Source organism: Rattus norvegicus, chromosome 2 (genome assembly GCF_021556685.1).
Source record: "Rattus norvegicus strain SHRSP/BbbUtx chromosome 2, alternate assembly SHRSP_T2T, whole genome shotgun sequence".
Lineage (NCBI taxonomy): Eukaryota > Metazoa > Chordata > Mammalia > Rodentia > Muridae > Rattus > Rattus norvegicus.
This window is the reverse complement of record NC_141535.1, coordinates 138,836,340-138,855,630: the sequence shown is the minus strand read 5'-3', so window position 1 is coordinate 138,855,630 and position 19,291 is coordinate 138,836,340. Positions and strand designations below refer to the sequence as shown.

Sequence of the window (19,291 nt, the reverse complement as noted above, 5' to 3'; positions counted from 1 at the left end):
CATGGAAACGTAAAATAAAATAGAATATATCTAATCTTTCAAAACTTATCCCAAAAGAAAGTCATCCCTTGGCGATGAAATAAACTCTACTGAAGCAATTTTAAAATCATGTTCACTTTCTATGACTTTTTTATTGTTATTATTATTTGCGACAAGTTGTTCGAGCTGGGGAAAAATTACAAACAGTTCTTAATCACTATGGCTCTTGGGACTTGCAGAGTGAAAACATGCAATTCACAGAACGACCTCCCCAGTGACTTCGAAGGTGTTACCAGTAAGCAAATTAGCCTGTGGTCTTCTGCCCCCGCTGTGCCTCTGGCCCTGACAAATGTGTGAGGGGACTGAGAATGGCCAACATTTTAACAGGACATACTGGTGTCCAGAGAGCTGGGCCTGGGCTGGTACCTTTGCCCTGTGTTGCTGTCACGCTGCAGCTCTTTCTTGTTTTCTACATCCGTGTGGGTCCTAATTTTCAGTCTTGAGGGGATTTCTTCCTAGAGTTACTAGAGCAGCTCATTTTGCTGGAACAGCGAATCAAGTGCATAGCATAAAAGCAGGATCTGCCTTCCTTTATGAATGACCTAGGCTCCTTCTCCAACGCAGCCTACATTCTAAAGTTCTTATCATGGTCACCTAGAGTCTCCGACCCTCCTGAGAGAGTCCCTGCTGACGGTCAGGGACAACCACTAACTAATTGCATATGAATGTTGGTTATGCCTTTAAAGTAAATGTAGTGCACGACTCTAAATTTTGGTTTTTGTTGTTGTTGTTGTTTGTGTAGCTTCTATGTCTCTCTCTGGGAATTTTGATAGCTGTGGAGTTACTGTAGCTTGCATGGTGTGTGTGTGTGTGTGTGTGTGTGTGTGTGTGTGTGTGTGTGTGTGTGTGTCCTCTAATGGCTGACTTCTCCATGGTACAGAAAGGCCTTTCTAAGCAGCAGGCGTTGACTTGGAAGACCTCAGGCTTTAGCAGTGACCTTCTTATTGTTGTCATAGCTGATGCCACCAATGCCCTCGAGTATGTTCATCGGCAGGGGAAACACAATGGTGGAATTCTTCTCCGTGGCCACCGTGGTCAAGGTCTGCAGGTACCGCAGCTGGAGGGCGATGGGGGACTCAGCCAGCACCATGGAAGCCGACTTCAGAGACTTAGAAGCGTTCATTTCTCCCTCAGCTGCAAGGACCTAGAATGAGAGAAACAAGAGTTGACAACTGCTCGGTATCTGCAGCTTTCTCTTTCTGGGCGCGTGTTCCCAACTTGTCGCCTGTGTTTATCCCTGCTCATTTTCTTAGCAAAGACAAGGTTTTCACATCCCAGAGGATTTGAGAAAATTCTAAATGCTTCACAAAGCGAGTGAGCTGTGCTGTCTGTAGCTGGGGTTTTTGGTTTTTGGTTTGTTTGTTTTGTCTATTTGAGGGAATGCCTCCATTAAATTGCCAAGTCTGTGGGGTTGTTTTTTTTTTTTTTTATTAATGATTGACACGGGAGGGGCCAGGCCTCTGTGGGCAGTGCTATCACTGGGCAGACGTCCTGATTGTATAAGGAAGCAACCTGAGCAAGCCATGAGGAGGGAGCCAGTAAGCAGCGCTTCTCCGTGGCCTCGGGTTGGTTCTGGTTGTGGTCTTTATCACGCCCACAGAGAAGTAGACTAGGACACTAGGGATAAATATTTTGCAAATTATTAGTCATCGAATTTGATTTTCAAACAGATAAATGCAGTGTCATTTGAGCAGATGAAGACTTGACCACCTAACCTGGGAATGGACTTGAGGCCCTTTGGGGTTTCATTGTCTATTTATATTCATTTTTGGAGGAATCCAAAATTCAGATTCTCCTTGAACTGTTTTATGTTGTTGTTTTTACAAGATGACATATTTTATTTGGTTAAATATTTATTATTATTATTATTAGTGTGTGGACTGCAGGCACATCACGGAACATTCGTACCGTGGATTACAGGGCTCCATCCCAGGTGTTCAGGTTTGTATGGCGAATGCTCTTCCCGGTTGAGCCATCCCTCTGACTCATTTCATTCTGTTGCTGAGCTAATCTCATTCTAATGATGCCAGAATCGATTCTATTCTCTCCGACTTTGATCATAGCAGTAATGAGCCCCAGCCCAGTAACCCTCCCTGGGACCCTGTCTACTGACTGTTCTTATAAATTCTGAGATAACTTAAGAGGAACTCTGGCTGGGGCTCAACTGACCCATCTGGGAGCTTTCTGTGGGCCCCAGGAGTCCCTACCCAGCAGCTGCTGGTACTCAGTAGACAGAGAAGCTAGGACTAAGGAATGAGCAGAGAGAAAGCTTCCTTAGCCACAGGGGGATTCCTATGAGTAATGCCTGGAGATTTCCAATCTCTTGAACTTCGGTCAATTTACACAGAAACAAAGGGGACGGCAGATTCTAGGACATGCAGGGCCAAACTGAGTTTTGCACGTTCGAATCCCAACCTGCCTTGTATTTACTCATTCATTTGAATTTGGTAACAGTTACCACACTCAAATAACAATGCTTAAGACGTAAGCACCAGGTTGGCTATTTCTGAAATGTCAGTTTGTAATGATGGTGGCTCCCGGATGGCTCTGGGTTCTGCTTCACGGGAATTTAAAGTGCTTTCTTTAGTCAAACTCTCCAGAAGACCTGCTGTGTGGCCACAGTTCATCAGAGTTGCTGATGACTCCAGGCACAGCAAACAGAGTCTTGACCTACTATCAAGCTTCCTCGGGGTACATAAACCGCTCACTACCTTTTAGGGATTTTCTCCGAAAAGATAAGTCTGTGAACGGAATCTCTTTTGGAACAGTAATTGGCATTCTATTCTTCCCTCAGATCCACTCTTGTTCCCCTCCATGCTAAGAGCATTTCTTACCTTGGCTCTGGCTTCCCGGGTAGCCTCAGCCTCAGCCGCCATGGACCTCTGCAGCTGCACCGGAATCCGGACATCTTTGATCTCCACCCGGGCCACTCGGATTCCCCATAGCTCAGTGGCATCATCAAGCAAGGTCTGTTTCCAGAAGAAAAGGCGTTGATCAGAAGACACTTGACCCAAGTGTCCGGTACATTTGGGGAGGCTGTCTTTTCTAAGCTCATAGGTCAAATTGGGAATTGACTATCCTGAAGGTTTCATGTACAAACCTGGAGCTGAGGAAACGGCTCCGTTGGCAGAGAGCTTGCCTAGCAAGCAGAAAGCCCTGGGTTTGATTCCAGGAATTACATTAACTAGGTAGAGTGGTCCCAGCACTTGGGAGGCAGAGGCAGGAGAATCTTAAGTTCAAGGCCATCCTCAGTGATATGGGGAATTCAAGGCCCACCTGGGATACATAAGACAGGGTCTAAAGAGAAAGCTTTCACACGCAGAATCTTGATATAACACCGATTAGTCAACGGAAAGAGTCCACCCTATAACCTCCCTAAGAAATCATATGATCTCCTTACAGACCTCACCAAGTGTTCCAGACGTCAGTGCACAGGCTTCTCAGACAGACCTGGGTTTGTCCTGGCCGTACAATTAGCAGCTGTGATTCACTGCATCAGCTTGATAACCCTCGATCAGCTTGATAATCTCAAGTTTCCTCACCTAGGCTTCCTGTCAGCGTTGGAGGTAACACACATAATGACCTCCTGACCCCCAAAATCTTTGTCTTGCTTTCTTAAGCCTCTGCCTCGGAGCAGTAAGATACTAACATTTTAAAGCAAGCGATGTCTTAGAATATATTTTAAATACATTTTAAAAGTCTGTCCTTTATGCAGACTTTAAACTGTGGAAGACGTGTCGCAAGTCACCCCAGAGACAACCAAGGATGGCAAAGTCTTAGGAGGAGGAGCTGAGAACTCAGCCACCAATGAGCCAGTGGTCTCGCTCCTGGCTGTGCTGACTCCAGGGCGAGCCTGCCTACGATGCTTGAGGTCCTGCCTCTGGGGTGCTGCCCAATTATCAGGCCTCTTACTGATGTTCTTAGGCAGAGCTGATGGGAGCTTGGCCATCCTACCTTACAGACTGCAAGGGAAGTCATGAAGTATTCAGGTTGAACTTCCTTCTAAGTTACAGAGAGGAGGCTCAGAATCACACAAAGTCATGGATATAAGAAAATACAAAAATGCTAATTATGAACGAGAATTGACACCGGTGAGGCCAGATTTGTTACACATTCAATGGTTATTTTTAGGGGTGATTACCGATACTGGTTACAGTGTGAGGTTTAAATTGTCCAAATATCTCCCAGTTTCATTATCTCAAATGAACCTTCCTGTTTTACTCCACTGAAATGTAGGGGTCCGGGGACTGCCAGATACCGGTTGTACTTCTTTTAGGGTAATTTATTCTGAAAATAAATATGGCTTGTAAACTCTTTTAAGGTTAAGTGTGCAGTGTTTCTTCATAATTTCTAACTTAAAGATAAAAGATAAGAGGAACGATTCGCACAGCTCCTTTCTCCAGGAAAACATTTAATGTTTTGCCTACACATATGTCAATATACCACATGTGCGCCCTGTACCCAAGGAGACCAGGAAAAGGCATCAGATCCTCTGAAACTGCAGTTACTGATGGGTGTGGACCACCATCTGGGTGCTGGAAGTCAATCCCAAGTCCCCTGCAAGAGCAGCAAGCACTCTTAACGGCTGAGCGATCTCTCTAGCCCTACGCAAATCTTTAAATTTAGCCTTTGTGATGACAGACAGATGGTATTACTAGAGGAAAGGAAACCCATCTTGAGAGTGCAGCTCTGCCCGTGCCGGGGAGTCTCTGCTCTGCAGTATTGATAGTGGCCGTCAGTGGCCTGGGGTGGGGGAATTCAAGATGTGGGCTCTGAGTACTGACGTCTTTACCTGGATGCTATGTGCAATCTCTTCTCGCCCAGACAAGATCTGGGACAAGGTCTGTGTCCCTAAGACATTTCTCAGAGTGGTCTGAGCCAGCAGAAACGTGGCCTGGTGAACATCATTGACGTTGGCCACGGCTGAGACGGCGCTGTAGATTCTGTAGTAGACGACTCCATCCACTTGGGTGGTCACAGAGTCTCTCGTGAGGATCTGCAGAGCATAGGCAGGGTGGAACCGTGCTGAATTACACTGTAAGACCTAGAGGCAGCCAACCCCAGAGTCTTCCTCACAGAAGGACATCGTTAATGGCAACTCAGACTAGCAGTTGCCAAATGTGTCCCATTTTCAAAATAATAACATCTCAGGGCTAAAGACAGCACAGGACTGGTCCCTACCCACCCCTGTTGCTTCAACTTAGAGCAGTGCTTCTCAACCTCTCTGATTCTGTGATCCCGTAATGTAGTTCCTCATGCTTTTTGGTGACCCCCATCATAAAACCATCTCATTGCTATTTCATATCTGTAACTTTGCTACTGTTATGACTCGTAATGTAAATATCTGATATGAAGGATATATGATATGTGACTCCCTGGGGAGTCGTAACCCACATGTTCAGAACCATTTGACTCAGGGAATTCTTACATCCCACAGGCAGAAAGCCTTACTCTCTTCTCCTTCCAGACAGACAGACAGAAATAGAAGTTGTATCCTGTTGTCTACTTGGCACGTCATTCTCATTAAAAGAAGGAGCAATGCTTCTTAGGAGACATAGAGGGCACCAGAGACCATGTTCTATTCTCAAGCAATTCACGCTAACAGGTTCTGAATCAGGCATTCTGAACTGTGTGATGTTCTCTGCTGTCTGTCTCTGTCTGTCTCTGTCTCTGTCTGTCTCTCTGTCTCTGTCTGTCTCTCTGTCTCTGTCTGTCTCTCTGTCTCTGTCTGTCTCTGTCTGTCTCTGTCTGTCTCTGTCTGTCTCTCTCTGTCTCTCTCTGTCTCTGCCTGTCTCTGCCTGTCTCCCTGGGATCACAGCCTGAACACTGAAAACTGTCCATTGTAGACCCACAAAGCCTCTTGATGTCTGGGATGGGCTGGCTCACATCTGAAGCAGGTCCCCCATGCCTCCTGATAGCCCAAGGAGACTGATAGGTACCTAGCCCTTGACTGGCTTCCTGCCTTCTTATCACGCTGGCCATCCCCAGTCCTCCATCTTTCCTGCATTTTCTTTTCTTTCTAGATGCCCTTAGTTATAATAGGGCAGCATGCTAGTCAACATCGCTTCCTCTTCCCTGGGACTCAGTTACTGGCTTAGGTCACGATTCACACTCTTTCAAGAATGATTTGAAGTTCAGAGTTAGGTAGGTCTTACGTAGCCTCTGTACTTTTCAGACACTCGGTTTGTTCCAACACACACAGACACCAGTATGGACAACAGAAATAAAGATAAGTCATGCAGCTAAAGGTCCCTCTGAGAAGGCTGTGGAGAGGCTCTCCAGCCTCTGCCCTCCAGCAGGTTCCCCTCAGCTTCCCTGCCTCACCCCTCCTGTCTCTGTCCAGCTTCCCCTCCAGTGCTCTGCCTTTCCGTCCTTCCCTTCCAACCCGTTCCCATTTGGAGAAGCAAAGCCATCTGAAGCAATTCACATAGGTCTGGGGTTGGGGTGGGAATTAAGTCATCCTTCCCCTGGTAGGCTAAAATGCCGCCCATGACAGAGTGAACCTGGGCAGTTTTATGTAACCCTTGTTTATATTCCATACCTCTTGTGGAGGAATGTTGCAGGTAACTGTTCGAAGATCCACTTTGACAAACACGTCAATGCAAGGCAGGACCAGGATCAAACCTTTAAAAGTAAAAAAAAAAAAAAGATTTAAAGTTCTACCTATTCGAGAGTGACAGGGCGGTCTTCTAGATGTGCTGAGCACTGTTGTGTAATGCCACGGGCATTTCTCAGATCTTCACTGGGAACACATCAACTCTGGTGAAGGTGACTTCCTCTGATGAGTCATAATTAAAGCAAGGGAACTACTTAGGGATGAAGGGCCTTTGGCAAAACACTAAGGTCCCTGACATACATGTCTTAATTTTTTTTTTTATTCTTAGGTTATCTATTTCAACTTAAACATTTATTTCGAGGTTAATTTAAAAGGGGTATTTAGGAAATTGGTTTCTTAATGGTAAAAAGTCGTTTGGCTTTGACTAGAAGCGATTGGCAACAGTCTCCACACTGTCAACAACACTGAGGGACTACTGCCTTGCAGTCTTCACCCAGTCTCGGGTACTCAGGAAGGAGCCTGAGGTAGGAGATGACAGGTTCGACATGCCTGGATTACACAGGGAGTCCAAACCCTGCTTGGACAACTTTCTGAAAAAAAAATAATTGGGGTACAGTAGAGGACTGGGCACTCAGCTAGCACAGTCTTCCAGGGCCTCCGATTCCCTGCAAACAGCACACCATGGAATGGAGAACATGTCTCCAGAGCTGTGTTCAAGTCCGATGGGTTACTTCTGATTTCGAGCAGTAAGTACAGTGCTTAGAGCGGGTCAGGGTAAGGCAATGTAAGAAATCCCATCTGAGAGCACTGTGAGTCTTCATCTACCCTGGAGATGCGTGTTCTTTATGAGGACCACAGCCACGAGGCACATAGGCAAGATAAGGGTACAGAGCTGTTTCCATCAATCAGGAAATCTTTGTTACTGTGTTGGTTTTCCCAGGCAGAAATCTGCAATTGTCTGAGTGAGGAGCTATCAGGAGGGGCTGAGAACACTGTGCTTTGTCCTCTAAAGTTTCCTGAGTCCTCTGGTAAGAATCCCCATCCTAACCCCTGCCTGTGTGTGTGTGTGTGTGTGTGTGTGTGTGTGTGTGTGTGTGTGTGTGTGTGTGTGTGTGTTCAGCTAATTCCAAGGTCCCCATCCTAACCCCAGCCCTTGCATGTGTGTGTGTGTGTGTGTGTGTGTGTGTGTGTGTGTGTATGTGTGTGTGTGTGTGTTTTCAATGGTGCCTAGGGCTATGCTAGGCGTCCTCAAGTGCCGGATATGGCTGCTCCTCTCATTAACACTTCTATTACTAAAGGATAATTTGCTATTTGCAGAAGTGTTAGCAATTTGGCTTGTTTCCCTCTGGTCCTCATGACGTTCTGAGGTAACTCGTTAGCCCCAGGGACATGCATGACGGGGTTTATTATCTTGGGATTCTTAGCAGAGAAATCTTTTGGGAGAATTCATTTAAGAGGGATATGTACTCCTCTGGAGTTCTCCAAGTGGTAGAGACTCTGCATCTGTCCCTGCCCCTGCTCCAGTTTTACTTTAACTTATAATCTTGGACCCATCATACTGGAGGGAAAGGGAGAGCTTGGTTATTTATTAGTAGTCTCTAGCACTGGTGTGTTGGTAAAAGTTTTTTATATATATATATATATATATATATATATATATATATATATATATGTATATGTATATATATGTATATGTATATATATATATAAAATATATATATATATAATTAGCCCTTTCAAAATATAATAAAATCTAGCTTCTTGAATAGCCTTTGGGAGTAGTTTAATGGTTCACAAGGGTCATTCACTTGCTTTCTGGTTCCCTGGACCTGGCTTGTCACCGCCCTGGAAATAAATGACATTCAGTCAATATGATCCATTTGTTGGACTACTCAGGGTGTGAGCTATAAAGCAGGTTCATATTTCAGAATGCTCAAACTCATGGTCTCTCCCACTAATATGCTGTATGGAGTAGCATCTGTCTACCTCCTAAAACACAAGGTCTCCTACTTTCTATGTTTTCTCTTGGACCCTCAATAGATGCCCCTGGTGGTGGTGGTGGTGGAGATGGTCGTGGTGGTGGTGGTGGTGGTGGTGGTGGTGGTGGTGGTGGTGGTGGTGCCCATAGTCTCTGCCGTACCTGGTCCCTTGGCTTTATCAGCTTGGATGCGTCCCAGTCTGAAGACAACAGCACGCTCATACTCCTTAATGATCTGAGAGAGTAAGGGAGAGCCTTTAGTCTTAATATCTGTCAGTTTGCGGGAAGACACCCATTGATTTCCCAGGGCATTACCTTCAAGCACATCCATATTGAGACCGGGAAGGTAATGAGCATCAACAGGAAGGAAAGGAAAAACAGAATCCAGCCGCATACACCAAGCCGGCTTTTGTTGGTGCCTGGGAAGTGAGAGAGAAGCAAGCTTGTAATCTGAGATTCTTAGCAAAGCTCCCAGGCAGCGTCCATGAGGAGGCAGTGTGTCCTGACATAGCCCAAGCCTGGCAGGACTGCAGAGCAGGCCTAAATCCATCCACACCGGAAGTCTAGTGGCACACTGACGTAGAGCCCTGCCCCCTCTACTTAGAAGTTAGATCGATCTGCCCCTTCTAAGAAGCCACTCAGCGATCATCAGCGATAATCACATTATGTGTTCATATGACTAGCATGATTCATCATTATCCAAACACGGAAAGAACATGTCTTGGAACACGATTATAAACCACTCCTTTCGGAACCATCAGGTTCTTGGGGCCCTTGGATTCTCCACATGAAGTTCAAAACAAGCCCTGAGATAGGTCAGGAGGTGCTGTTATCCCTAGAGAGGAGGGTGGTGTGCATGTGGGAGAACATCTTAGAGCTCTTGGGTGTGAGTTTCTGTGCAAAGTCTCTTAAGTACGGACTCCAGGGCTTTACACAGACAATTCCAAAAGAGGCTCCCTGAGTCTCTCTTCCCTGTCAGTAAGATGTGGATAGACGTTACTTACCTTGGAAGATCCAATGAAAACCTAATGATACTATGTTTATATGGTCCTGACTCACACATCAATGTGTGTGTGTGTGTGTGTGTGCGTGTGTGTGTATGTGTGTGTGTCTGTCTGTGTGTCTATATGTGTGTACATATGTGTCTGTTGTGTGTTTATGTAGGTATGATTGTACATATGTATGTGTATCTGTAAGTGTGTGTATATCTGTATGTGTGTATGCATTTGTATGTGTGTATACATTTGTATGTGTGTGTTTGTATCTCTCTCTCTCTTTCTGTGTATGTCCATGTGTCTGTGTGTCTGTGTATGTATATCTGTGCATCTGTATGTGTGTATATTTGTGTCTATATATTTCTCTGTCTCTCTCTTTCTCTCTGTCTCTGTCTCTCTCTCCCGTGTGTGTGTGTGTGTGTGTATTTGTGTGTATATGTGTGTATACTCTATTATTCCCATTTACAAATGGATAGGAAGCTACCTCCATTTTCATCCCCAAATCTCTTATGATGGATTCACATCTTCCACCTGAACATTAGAACTAATTGTATTTGCTAGAAACCATCACTCTGGCAACCCCAGCCATTCGGCTACCCATCATCTCTGTCTCTTCCCTGTCCTTCTACCGAGGTCACTCTGGTACCTTCCACTGGTACATTGGAACCTGAGACATATATATGTGTGTGTGTGTGTGTGTGTGTGTGTGTGTGTGTGTGTGTATGTATATAGATATATATGTATATATATGTGTGTGATGTATATATATATGTATATATACATATATATGTGTGTGTGTGTGTATAAATATAAATCCCTGGTATTGTATATGTTAAGATAAAGAGATTTATAATCTAATCAATAGCCAATGTTCCTGAAGGAATGTGAACCAACCCCTCTCCAGTAGCACATCTGCCTCCTTGTGCACAGCCTGAGCTCATGCTTCAGATTGTTTCAGACTTGATGGGAGAAATTATCTTCATTTTAGAGATATATTTATTATTAAGACCCTTTATTCTTTTTTTCTTTTCTTTCTTTTTCTTTCCTTTTTAAAAATTATTCACTTTTGCATTTATGCACATATGCATTAATTCATTCATTTATTTTGACAGGGACTCTTTATGAAGGTCTAGCTTTTCTGGAACTTTCTATGTAGACCAGGCTGGACTCAAACTCACGGAGATCCAACTGCCTCTGCCTCTCAAGTGTTGGAATTAAAGTTGGTTGCCATTATGTCCAGCTCAAAGCATTTGATTAGTAGAGTTTTAGTGAGTATTCTACACAGGGTCTAAATAACCTAAGTTGTTCTGAGCACAACTGTCTTGCCCGCCTACTCTAAACCTAAAAGTTCTGAAATACCAGCCTCTGAAGGCATGGAGCTGCTCTGAGATGACTCTGAGGTATCTGTGCAGGATAAAAAGACACTCTGGGTCTGGAGAAATGGCCCAGGGGACACCAAGCCTGGTGACCTGAGTTTGATTCTTGGGACACACGTGGCAGAAAGACAGAGCCAACTCTTGTAAGTTGCCCTCTGACCTCCATGTCTGTACTGTGGCATGTGAATGCATCCACGTAATGTAATACAGGTTTTAAATAGAATATTAAACATTGGGTGCTGGTATGCTCAAAGAATCCTTACTATGTCTCAGTTGTTAGTGGTTTATAGTGTTAATACCACCTATACATGAATTCCCACTGGAAGAACTCAAAACTCAGGACTTAAGTTCCCCCTAAATACCTCCTTCTCAGTTCCACATTCATCTAGAGAAGAAAAATAATAGTCATCAATTTGTGTTTGTCTTCACAGGAAAGTTCCTGGGTATTTACATATATGTGTGTGTCACTAGAGGTGCAATCTGTTCTCCCATGGGCCTTAGGGTGGGCAGCTTCCTTATGCTGACCATTGCAAAGAGTGTTTGCTTTCCTATTTGTCTCAGAGCTCAAGGAATTCTCACTTTATACATAGTCTGTCCATTGTCCCTTTGAATTTTTAGTCTCCTAAACTAAATATTTAAGTCTTATCCTAAATGTCATTTTATACCATGTTTTAATTTTTTAAAAACATTACATAAAAACTGGAGATCCAAATAAAGGCCTAAGAGCCAATTAGTTCTAAAATGGAAAATTCAAGGCTTGGCCTACCCACTCAAAAGAAGAGCATAGAAAGCCCTTAGCAGAACTAGCCCATGGGCAGACAGGATGTAAGCAGAGCTGAAAAGGCAGGCTTTGGGTCGGGTGGCCACATATTCTAATTAAGACAGCTGTACACCAAAGCCAGGGACACCACAAAGGTCACTTGATCTGTTCCCACATGAGCTCTGCTGAAAGATTACAACAGCAGAAGTCGGGAGTCGGTAAGACAATGTATGTAAAGGAATTAGAGCCCCACTGTGGAGGCGGTAAAATCATGACAGTTATCCAGAGGGGTGTGTGTGTGTGTGTGTGTGTGTGTGTGTGAGTGTGTGCACGTGCATGCGTGTGTGTGTGTGTGTGTGTGTGTGTGTGTGTGTGTGGTTCATGCACGTGCCTGTACATGCATCTTGGCAGAGCTGAGGTTGATATTTAGTGTCTATTATTCTGCCCCTGTTTTTTGAGACAGGATTTCTCACTGAATCTAAAGCTAGCCATTTCAGTAACACTGACTGGAGAGTATCTCTGCTTCCCAGAGACCCTGCAGTCTCTGCCTCCTTCCCATCAGCACTGTGATTAGGATTATAGGCATGTGCAAGGGTCCTGTGCATCCAGACTCATGGGCTTGCACAGCAAGCATTTTACCTATTGTGCCATTGTCCCAGACTCTAACTTTTGGAAGATAGGTAGATAGATAGATAGATAGATAGATAGATAGATAGATAGATAGATAGATAAACAGAAAGGGGAGGAAGGAGAGAGAGAAAGAGGAGAAAGAATAGAAGGTAAAGAAGATGAAGAAGCAGGATGGGAAGGTAGAAGAGTAGGAGGAGGAGGAGAGTAAGAAGAAGAGTAAGAAGAGGAAAAAGAAGATGATGATGTTGAAAAGAAGAAAAAGAAGATGAAGAGGAGAAGAAGATGAAGAGGAGAAGAGGAAGGGGGAAGAGGAGGAGGAGGGGGAGGAGCAGGAGGAGGAGGAGGAGGAGGAGGAGGAGGAGGAGGAGGAGGAGGAAGAAGAAGAAGAAGAAGAAGAAGAAGAAGAAGAAGAAGAAGAAGAAGAAGAAGAAGAAGAAGAAGAAGAAGAAGAAGAAGAAGAAGAAGAAGAAGAAAGTTTAGAACTGGCCATTTAGGCAACGTTGCTCGTGCTGATAGCCCCAGCATGTGTGCAGCTGAGCCAGGTCAGTGAGTTGAAGTCCATTCTAGGTGACACAGCAACACCCGATCTCAACAATAACAGCAGCAGAACCTTCTAAAGCAGAGTTAGCTGGGATGAACACAGGGAGTGCCCCTCCTTATAGACTCCTCCCTCCAGAGCCCTGGCCCCACTGTTAATGAAAAGACCCTGATGCACTCAGCAGACCAGGCTTGGCACCCAAGCTCCTGACCATCACAAGTTGAGTTTTCCATACTCTCTACAGTTTTGGGGACTTAAATGTGGGTCTGTGGAAAGTCCTCCATAGGTGTGCCTTTGCACAGATCTGTGTGCCTCACTCCCACTTGCATCCCCCGTGTTCCTATCTCAGTGCTCGGCTCAAGCAGCAGCATCTCTTCTAGAAAGGTCTTCCTGTAACCACCATCACCACCACCCTTGTGTCCTCTAGAGTTCGCTGTGAATCTTAGCTGCGTCCCGTGCCTTCTCTGTAAAGGCCTGGTGCTTTGAAAGGCGGTATTCTGATCCAAGCTCACCTGTGGCTCACAGTAGAAGCCAATGGGTGAGTGAGGGTCCACTCTGACCCACTTTGAAGTCTCAGAATGACTCTGCACCCCAGGTTAGACCTATGGGCCTGCTGGAAGTTCTTGTCGGAAATAATGATCCAGCAGAAGAACTTCTCTTCTGTCTCTCATGAGACTTAATTAACCCAAGAACCAGAAGCCAATGCATCTTCTCCTTTGTGTTCCTGCCCTTCTGTATCTCACCTCCACATAATTATGAGAAAATAAGGAGAAAACGTGTCTCCGAGTCACTTTCCCCTGTCCCCCATGGACTCTATCCATTGAGCTGCATTCCCCAGCCCGCATGCATACACTTTAGTACAGTTAATAAAAGTATGTGAGAATCATTAAAGGGTATTAAGAGGAAAAATGGCATGGCGTAAAACTATTAGGCTAATGGGATACCAATTAGTACTAACGTGTGCATAAAAAGAATTCTGGAAGAAAATGAAAATACCCGTTTCTGAGTTGTGAAAATATAGTGGTCCTTAATTTTTAAAAATATTTTGATGCTTTTTATTGTTTTTCAAAAAAGGTTTATTTTTATTTTATGCATATGGGTGTTTGCCATGTCTATGTGCACCATGTGCATGCTGTGTTTTAGGAGGCCAGAAGAGAGCGCCAAAGACCCTGGAGCTGGAGTCACAGATGGTGGTGAACGTGGACGCTGGGCATCGAATTCAAGCACAGCTAGTGCTCCCTCCCAACAGTTGATCCATCTCTCTGGTCCATGATTCTGTCTTCTTAATTTTACATATATTTATGTTTTTATAAAGAAAATTTTAAATAAAATTCACCACTAACAAATGCTCTTCCTCCTTCTCTCTTTATCCCTCCCTTTCTCCTTTGCTTCCTATGCTGTTAAGACACAGTGTGTAAAATGGAAATCTGGTAGTTTCTAGGCTCTTTCTGTAGAAAAACACAGCCTTCAGGCACCATATATAAAACTCAGCATAAAACCCTAGGGTAACACTACTTTTTGGCAGCTATAATTCATCTTTCCTGCCTCCCATTCCTCCAAAGCAGGCAAAGAGCTTTCACCAAAGAACAATTTTAAGCGTACTATAAGTTTGCCAAAAGGAGGAAGGCAGACACTCAACATGGCTTCAACCTGATGACTTTGCCCCTGGGAATTGGTTTGGATGCAGCTTCTCAAGCCCAGACATACCCGGAGTACCAAGACTTCATGGGTGTGGGTGATGGCACAGGGGAGCCCGCAGCTCTTACAAACTTCCCCAACAAGATGCCAGTGCTCCTCCTGAGAGGAACACCTGAGGTTTAGATGTCTGATTCCAGTTATCTTTAACTCTTCAGTGAAACAGAGGGAGGCGGGACAGGGTGTCAACAGTGAGCAATCAGTGGTGTGCTGGGAAGTGTTTGGCCACGGGGTTTCTGGGTGTGGGAAGCTCTGGTTTGTAGCTCTGCCACAGTGTAAATGTCACCTCATCATTAGGGGACTCCAACCTACCCTTGAGAATCATGGGCTGGAACTACAGAGGCACATACATAGCTTTCAAAAGAGAACTAGCAGCTTAGGTGGGAGTGCTGGCAAAGACTCGGCTATTCAATTCCCTCGCCATTGCGAGTGAGTGCACATCTCTGAATTTTGGGAAAGACTAGGCAACACTATCTCCTGACCATATTGGGGTTGGAGAAGCAGAAACTCGGTCTTCAAGTCTCAGAGGAAGAACCACAGTGCATTTTACATACATTTGAAAAGCACAGGAAACAAGCCCAATCCGGTTTCTTCTGTAAGAGTGCAAGTTTATCGTTTGATTAAAAGATCCAGATTACAAAAACTAATGGCCACTCTGAGACCCTCACTGATGAGGTGGGTCCAGTTTAGCCCTCTGCTCAGGACCTGTCTCACCCTGTTACCCAGAAACCAAAATTCTCAAAAGGTGAGGCCCAGCACAGCACACAGCCATGATATGAACACTAAAGAGACTGAAGCAGGAGGATCCTAACTTGAGGTAAGTGTTAAGTCCTTCTCTCCCTACCAAAAGCTGCATAGGCTGATCAATTGATTAGCAATTTTTCTTTTTTTCTTTTTTTTTTTTTTCAGAGCTGGGGACCGAACCCAGGGCCTTGCGCTTGCTAGGCAAGTGCTCTACCACTGAGCTAAATCCCAACCCCGATTAGCAATTTTTAATTGTGAAGAGTTTCTGAGTCCAAATGCATAAGTGCAGAGGCAAAATTAAATTGGGTTCTCTTCATATCCCTCAATATCCATTCATAGCCAATCTCTGTGTCTGTCCCAATATTGATGTGAAATCAGTCAAACCTTTCAGATTGAGTCCATTTAACAGATTGATACATCTCACATCCACTCTGCTGCAAACTGCCTGCCTGATGTCCCCACGAACGTACTTAGAAAATGTCTTGATTTAGGAATTTCGTTTTTCATTATAACTGTAAAAAACTTCTTTACAAAACCATTCCATAAAACCCTTTCCACTTAGGACAGCTTGAATCCATGTTCACTCAGATTTGGCTCCAAAAATAAACTGTCAAGGTCCAGCCTTGGCTTGGAGAGGGCTTCTGGGGAAGGGGTGTCTAGGAGCAGCAAAACAAATGACTCAAAGTCAAATCCTGGCTTGAGGCTGGAGGCCTCTGCTCTTCTGGAGACGGCTTTCCTGCCTGCTCTCTCTCTCTGATTGTTCTGCATTCTTTCTCTCTGATCTGGTCTCTCTGGAGATTTTCAGACAGCTCTCTCTCTCCCTAGGTTCTGCTTGAGACTGTTCTCCAAGCAGTTCTCTCTTGCTATTCTAAAAAGTCTCTGGATAGCTCATCTCTTGCAGATCACAAGCCCAGTCTTTATTTTACATATCAATCCAGTCATTTACTCCAGGTTTCCTTTGGATTATCCTAAGAATCTGCATCCGGTGACCCCAGCCCCTAATTCTTAGGAGACAGCAAACACATTTTCTTTTAACATTGCAAAAGAATTCAGAGATCTGTCGTTTAACACAAATGCTAGCTGGATGGGGCCCTGCCCTAAAATCACCATTTCTACCACATCTGGACCTTGTTCTGTCCCAGGCCAACCCGGAACTCAGGAATCTGTCTGCCCTTGCAAGCATAAACAAAAAAACTTAGTCTCACCATTCCCTAATCTCTATCGCCACCCTTAGTAATTTTCTAACAAGTTGGCTCATGGCGCAGCTGCTTTTGGTCCTTTAGAATCATGAAGCCCTCATATAATTCATATTGCAGCCTTATTTTATTGAGAAATTATAGACTTTGAACTCATGTTTTTAGGGTTCTTTTCTACAGCCTTAAGGGCTGTACTGAGGGTCCCATCGTTCACCCTTTTGCTGACATCCTTGCTTCCCTGACTCCTGCATATATACATATATACATAATATATATACATACATACATATATATATGTATATATATATATGCGCCTTATGCTCACAGCAGCCATGGACATTTGTGGAGTCCCGTGCCTGCTGACTGCCCAGGGGCAGGAACTGTGTTATTCTGTCCCCACCAAGGCCGGCAATAAATTATCTCTTAGTCATTTTGAGATGAGAGTTGAGTTTTTCATTAACAATACTGAGACTTGACTCTTAAAAAATAAAATACTAAAAGAAAGAAAAGAGCATGGTGGTTGCAAACCTGCAATCCCGACGCTTAGCGGGTGAAGGAGGAAGTTCAGTGGCAGCCTGCGTTACAATGAGTTTTCAAACAGTGTTCAAAGCTTGCAGGCTCTCCGTACTACTATGCCTACCTCTGGAGAAAAAGACTGTTTTCCAGTTTGGGCAAATGTCTATTTTCTTTCCTAAATTAGTAATACCAGATTCTTTCTCAGCTTCCAACTTGAAATAAGGTTTTGGCAGCTGAAGGTTAAGGGCACAGACAAACCCGCCCACAGCACCACCATCACTTTAACAAGTCCTGAAACGCTCCAAGACCCAGATTTTATACTTGCAAACTTCCCTCAGACTTATCAGGACTGAGGAGGTAACAAGAATCAAACACTTTCCACTTCATCCCGGTCGGCTAAGTCTTACTTTCTCAACTTCCCTCCATTTATCTGAAATTATGTAGCTTAGCTGACTTTTCTCTTTATCACAGCGTCACCAAGTACACTGGAAGAGGAGGAAAGTCAGCCTCCATCATACCTTGGCTATGTAAAGCAAGGTAATCGATGCAAAGATAAACACCAGCCTCTTTGGTGCCAACAGGAGTGCTGGAGAACAAGTTACAGATCGCCGTTCAAAAACCAAATAAACATGGTAGAAACGGTGAATGTGAAACATGGGATTCTAAGTAGAACTGGAGCTTCCCTCCCCCCTCAACCTCTCTCTTTGTGACAGGGTCTTGGTATGTAGCCCAGGCAAGCCTTGAACTCACAGCAGTTCTCCTGCCTCAGCCTTCAGAGCGCTGGATGACTGGCATACCCGGTTCAGTAGGCACACCTGCGGTCATGTCCCAGCTCTCCGGCACTCCAGTCCTCCTCTGATTAATGTGTGGATGGAATTCAGAGAGGAAGAAGGGACCTACCCACTAAATTGTTCTTCTCCAGTTTCTCGGGTGAATCCATCTCATTCTTGAGACGTTTGTCAAATCTCGCAGATGGTCCTGGGTCGGGATTCAAGCCCAGCAGCAGACACCAGCTCGGTGGCGTGCGTGTGGAGAGCAAGAGAGGCTCCCTCTCCTTGGCATATACCCTGAGGAGTAGTAACCCTGGTGCAAGGAGCCTAGAAACATAAACAAAGCACCTTCCCTGGCTTCACACTGTCTTTGTTCAAAGGCAAAAGGCAAAAGAAAAGAGCCTTCTGCCAGAGGCTGCTTCCTGTAAGATATGCCACATGGATCCTGTATCCTTTACTTACTATAAAGCATTGCTAGGCTCCTGTGTAACTCGTATATATCTCCTCACGTGTTATAATACAACAATGCAACCTAATTCATCCAACCACCACAGTAAGGAAACCCTCAAATGCAGTTCTAATCGTGTCATACCCAACTACTAATTGACAACAGTTGAGACTAACGTCATAGGTGTCCCAGGCAAAGTTTGAAAGTACAGGGGTTGAGGGGTCGGTCCTTCCCTTATCTGACACCCCCCTCCCACCATGTATCAGTCCCTCTAAGGCTTTTAGTTACTTGTCTTTAGAGAGAATCTTATTCTAACCCAGGTGGCTTTGGACTTCCAGGGATCCTCCTGCTTCAGTACCTCCCACCCTCCCCCTCAGTGCTAAAATTTCAGGCTCCGGGCACTGCCATCTCTCTTTAAAGCGTCATGCAACCTCTTGGCTCCGGAGCTTTGTGCTTACAAATGGAAACACAATGCCCAACTCGTGTCTGCGTTTCCTTCTACACCCGCCAGGTTTAGCCCCACACCTGTTTCCTTTAAGTAATCTGCCACTGTGCACAGTCACACCCGCTCCTTCCCGTATCTTCTCTCACAGCTTTTGTACCATCCCAGTGCTGTGCCTGGGAGTGGCTGGGACAGAGCCCACACCGACTAGAGAACTTTCAATATCACAGGTTCCTTTAAAGAATGGCATGCCAAAAGATCCCCCAACATATAACAAGGACACATGCTCCACGATGTTCATAGCAGCCTTATTTATAATAGCCAGAAGCTGGAAAGAACCCAGATGCCCTTCAACAGAGGAATGGATACAGAAAATGTGGTACATCTACACAATGGAATACTACTCAGCTATCAAAAACAATGACTTTATGAAATTCATAGGCAAATGGATGGAACTGGAAAATATCATCCTGAGTGAGGTAACCCAATCACAGAAAAACACACATGGTATGCACTCATTGATAAGTGGCTACTAGCCCAAATGCTGGAATTACCCTAGATGCACAGAACACATGAAAATCAAGGATGACCAAACTGCAAATGCTTCA

General features: G+C 44.7%; 1 protein-coding gene across 1 annotated transcript; it reads right to left on the bottom strand.

The window, feature by feature from the left end:
- Positions 1-98: 98 nt before the first annotated feature.
- Stoml3 (stomatin like 3) lies at positions 99-18,101 on the bottom strand. The gene is given in 7 exon segments (NM_001438018.1): positions 99-1,183; positions 2,874-3,008; positions 4,832-5,035; positions 6,581-6,663; positions 8,736-8,808; positions 8,889-8,992; positions 17,924-18,101. Coding segments are annotated over 7 exon segments (864 nt in total). The 5' UTR covers positions 17,964-18,101; the 3' UTR covers positions 99-958.
- Between the last annotated feature and the right edge of the window lie 1,190 nt (positions 18,102-19,291).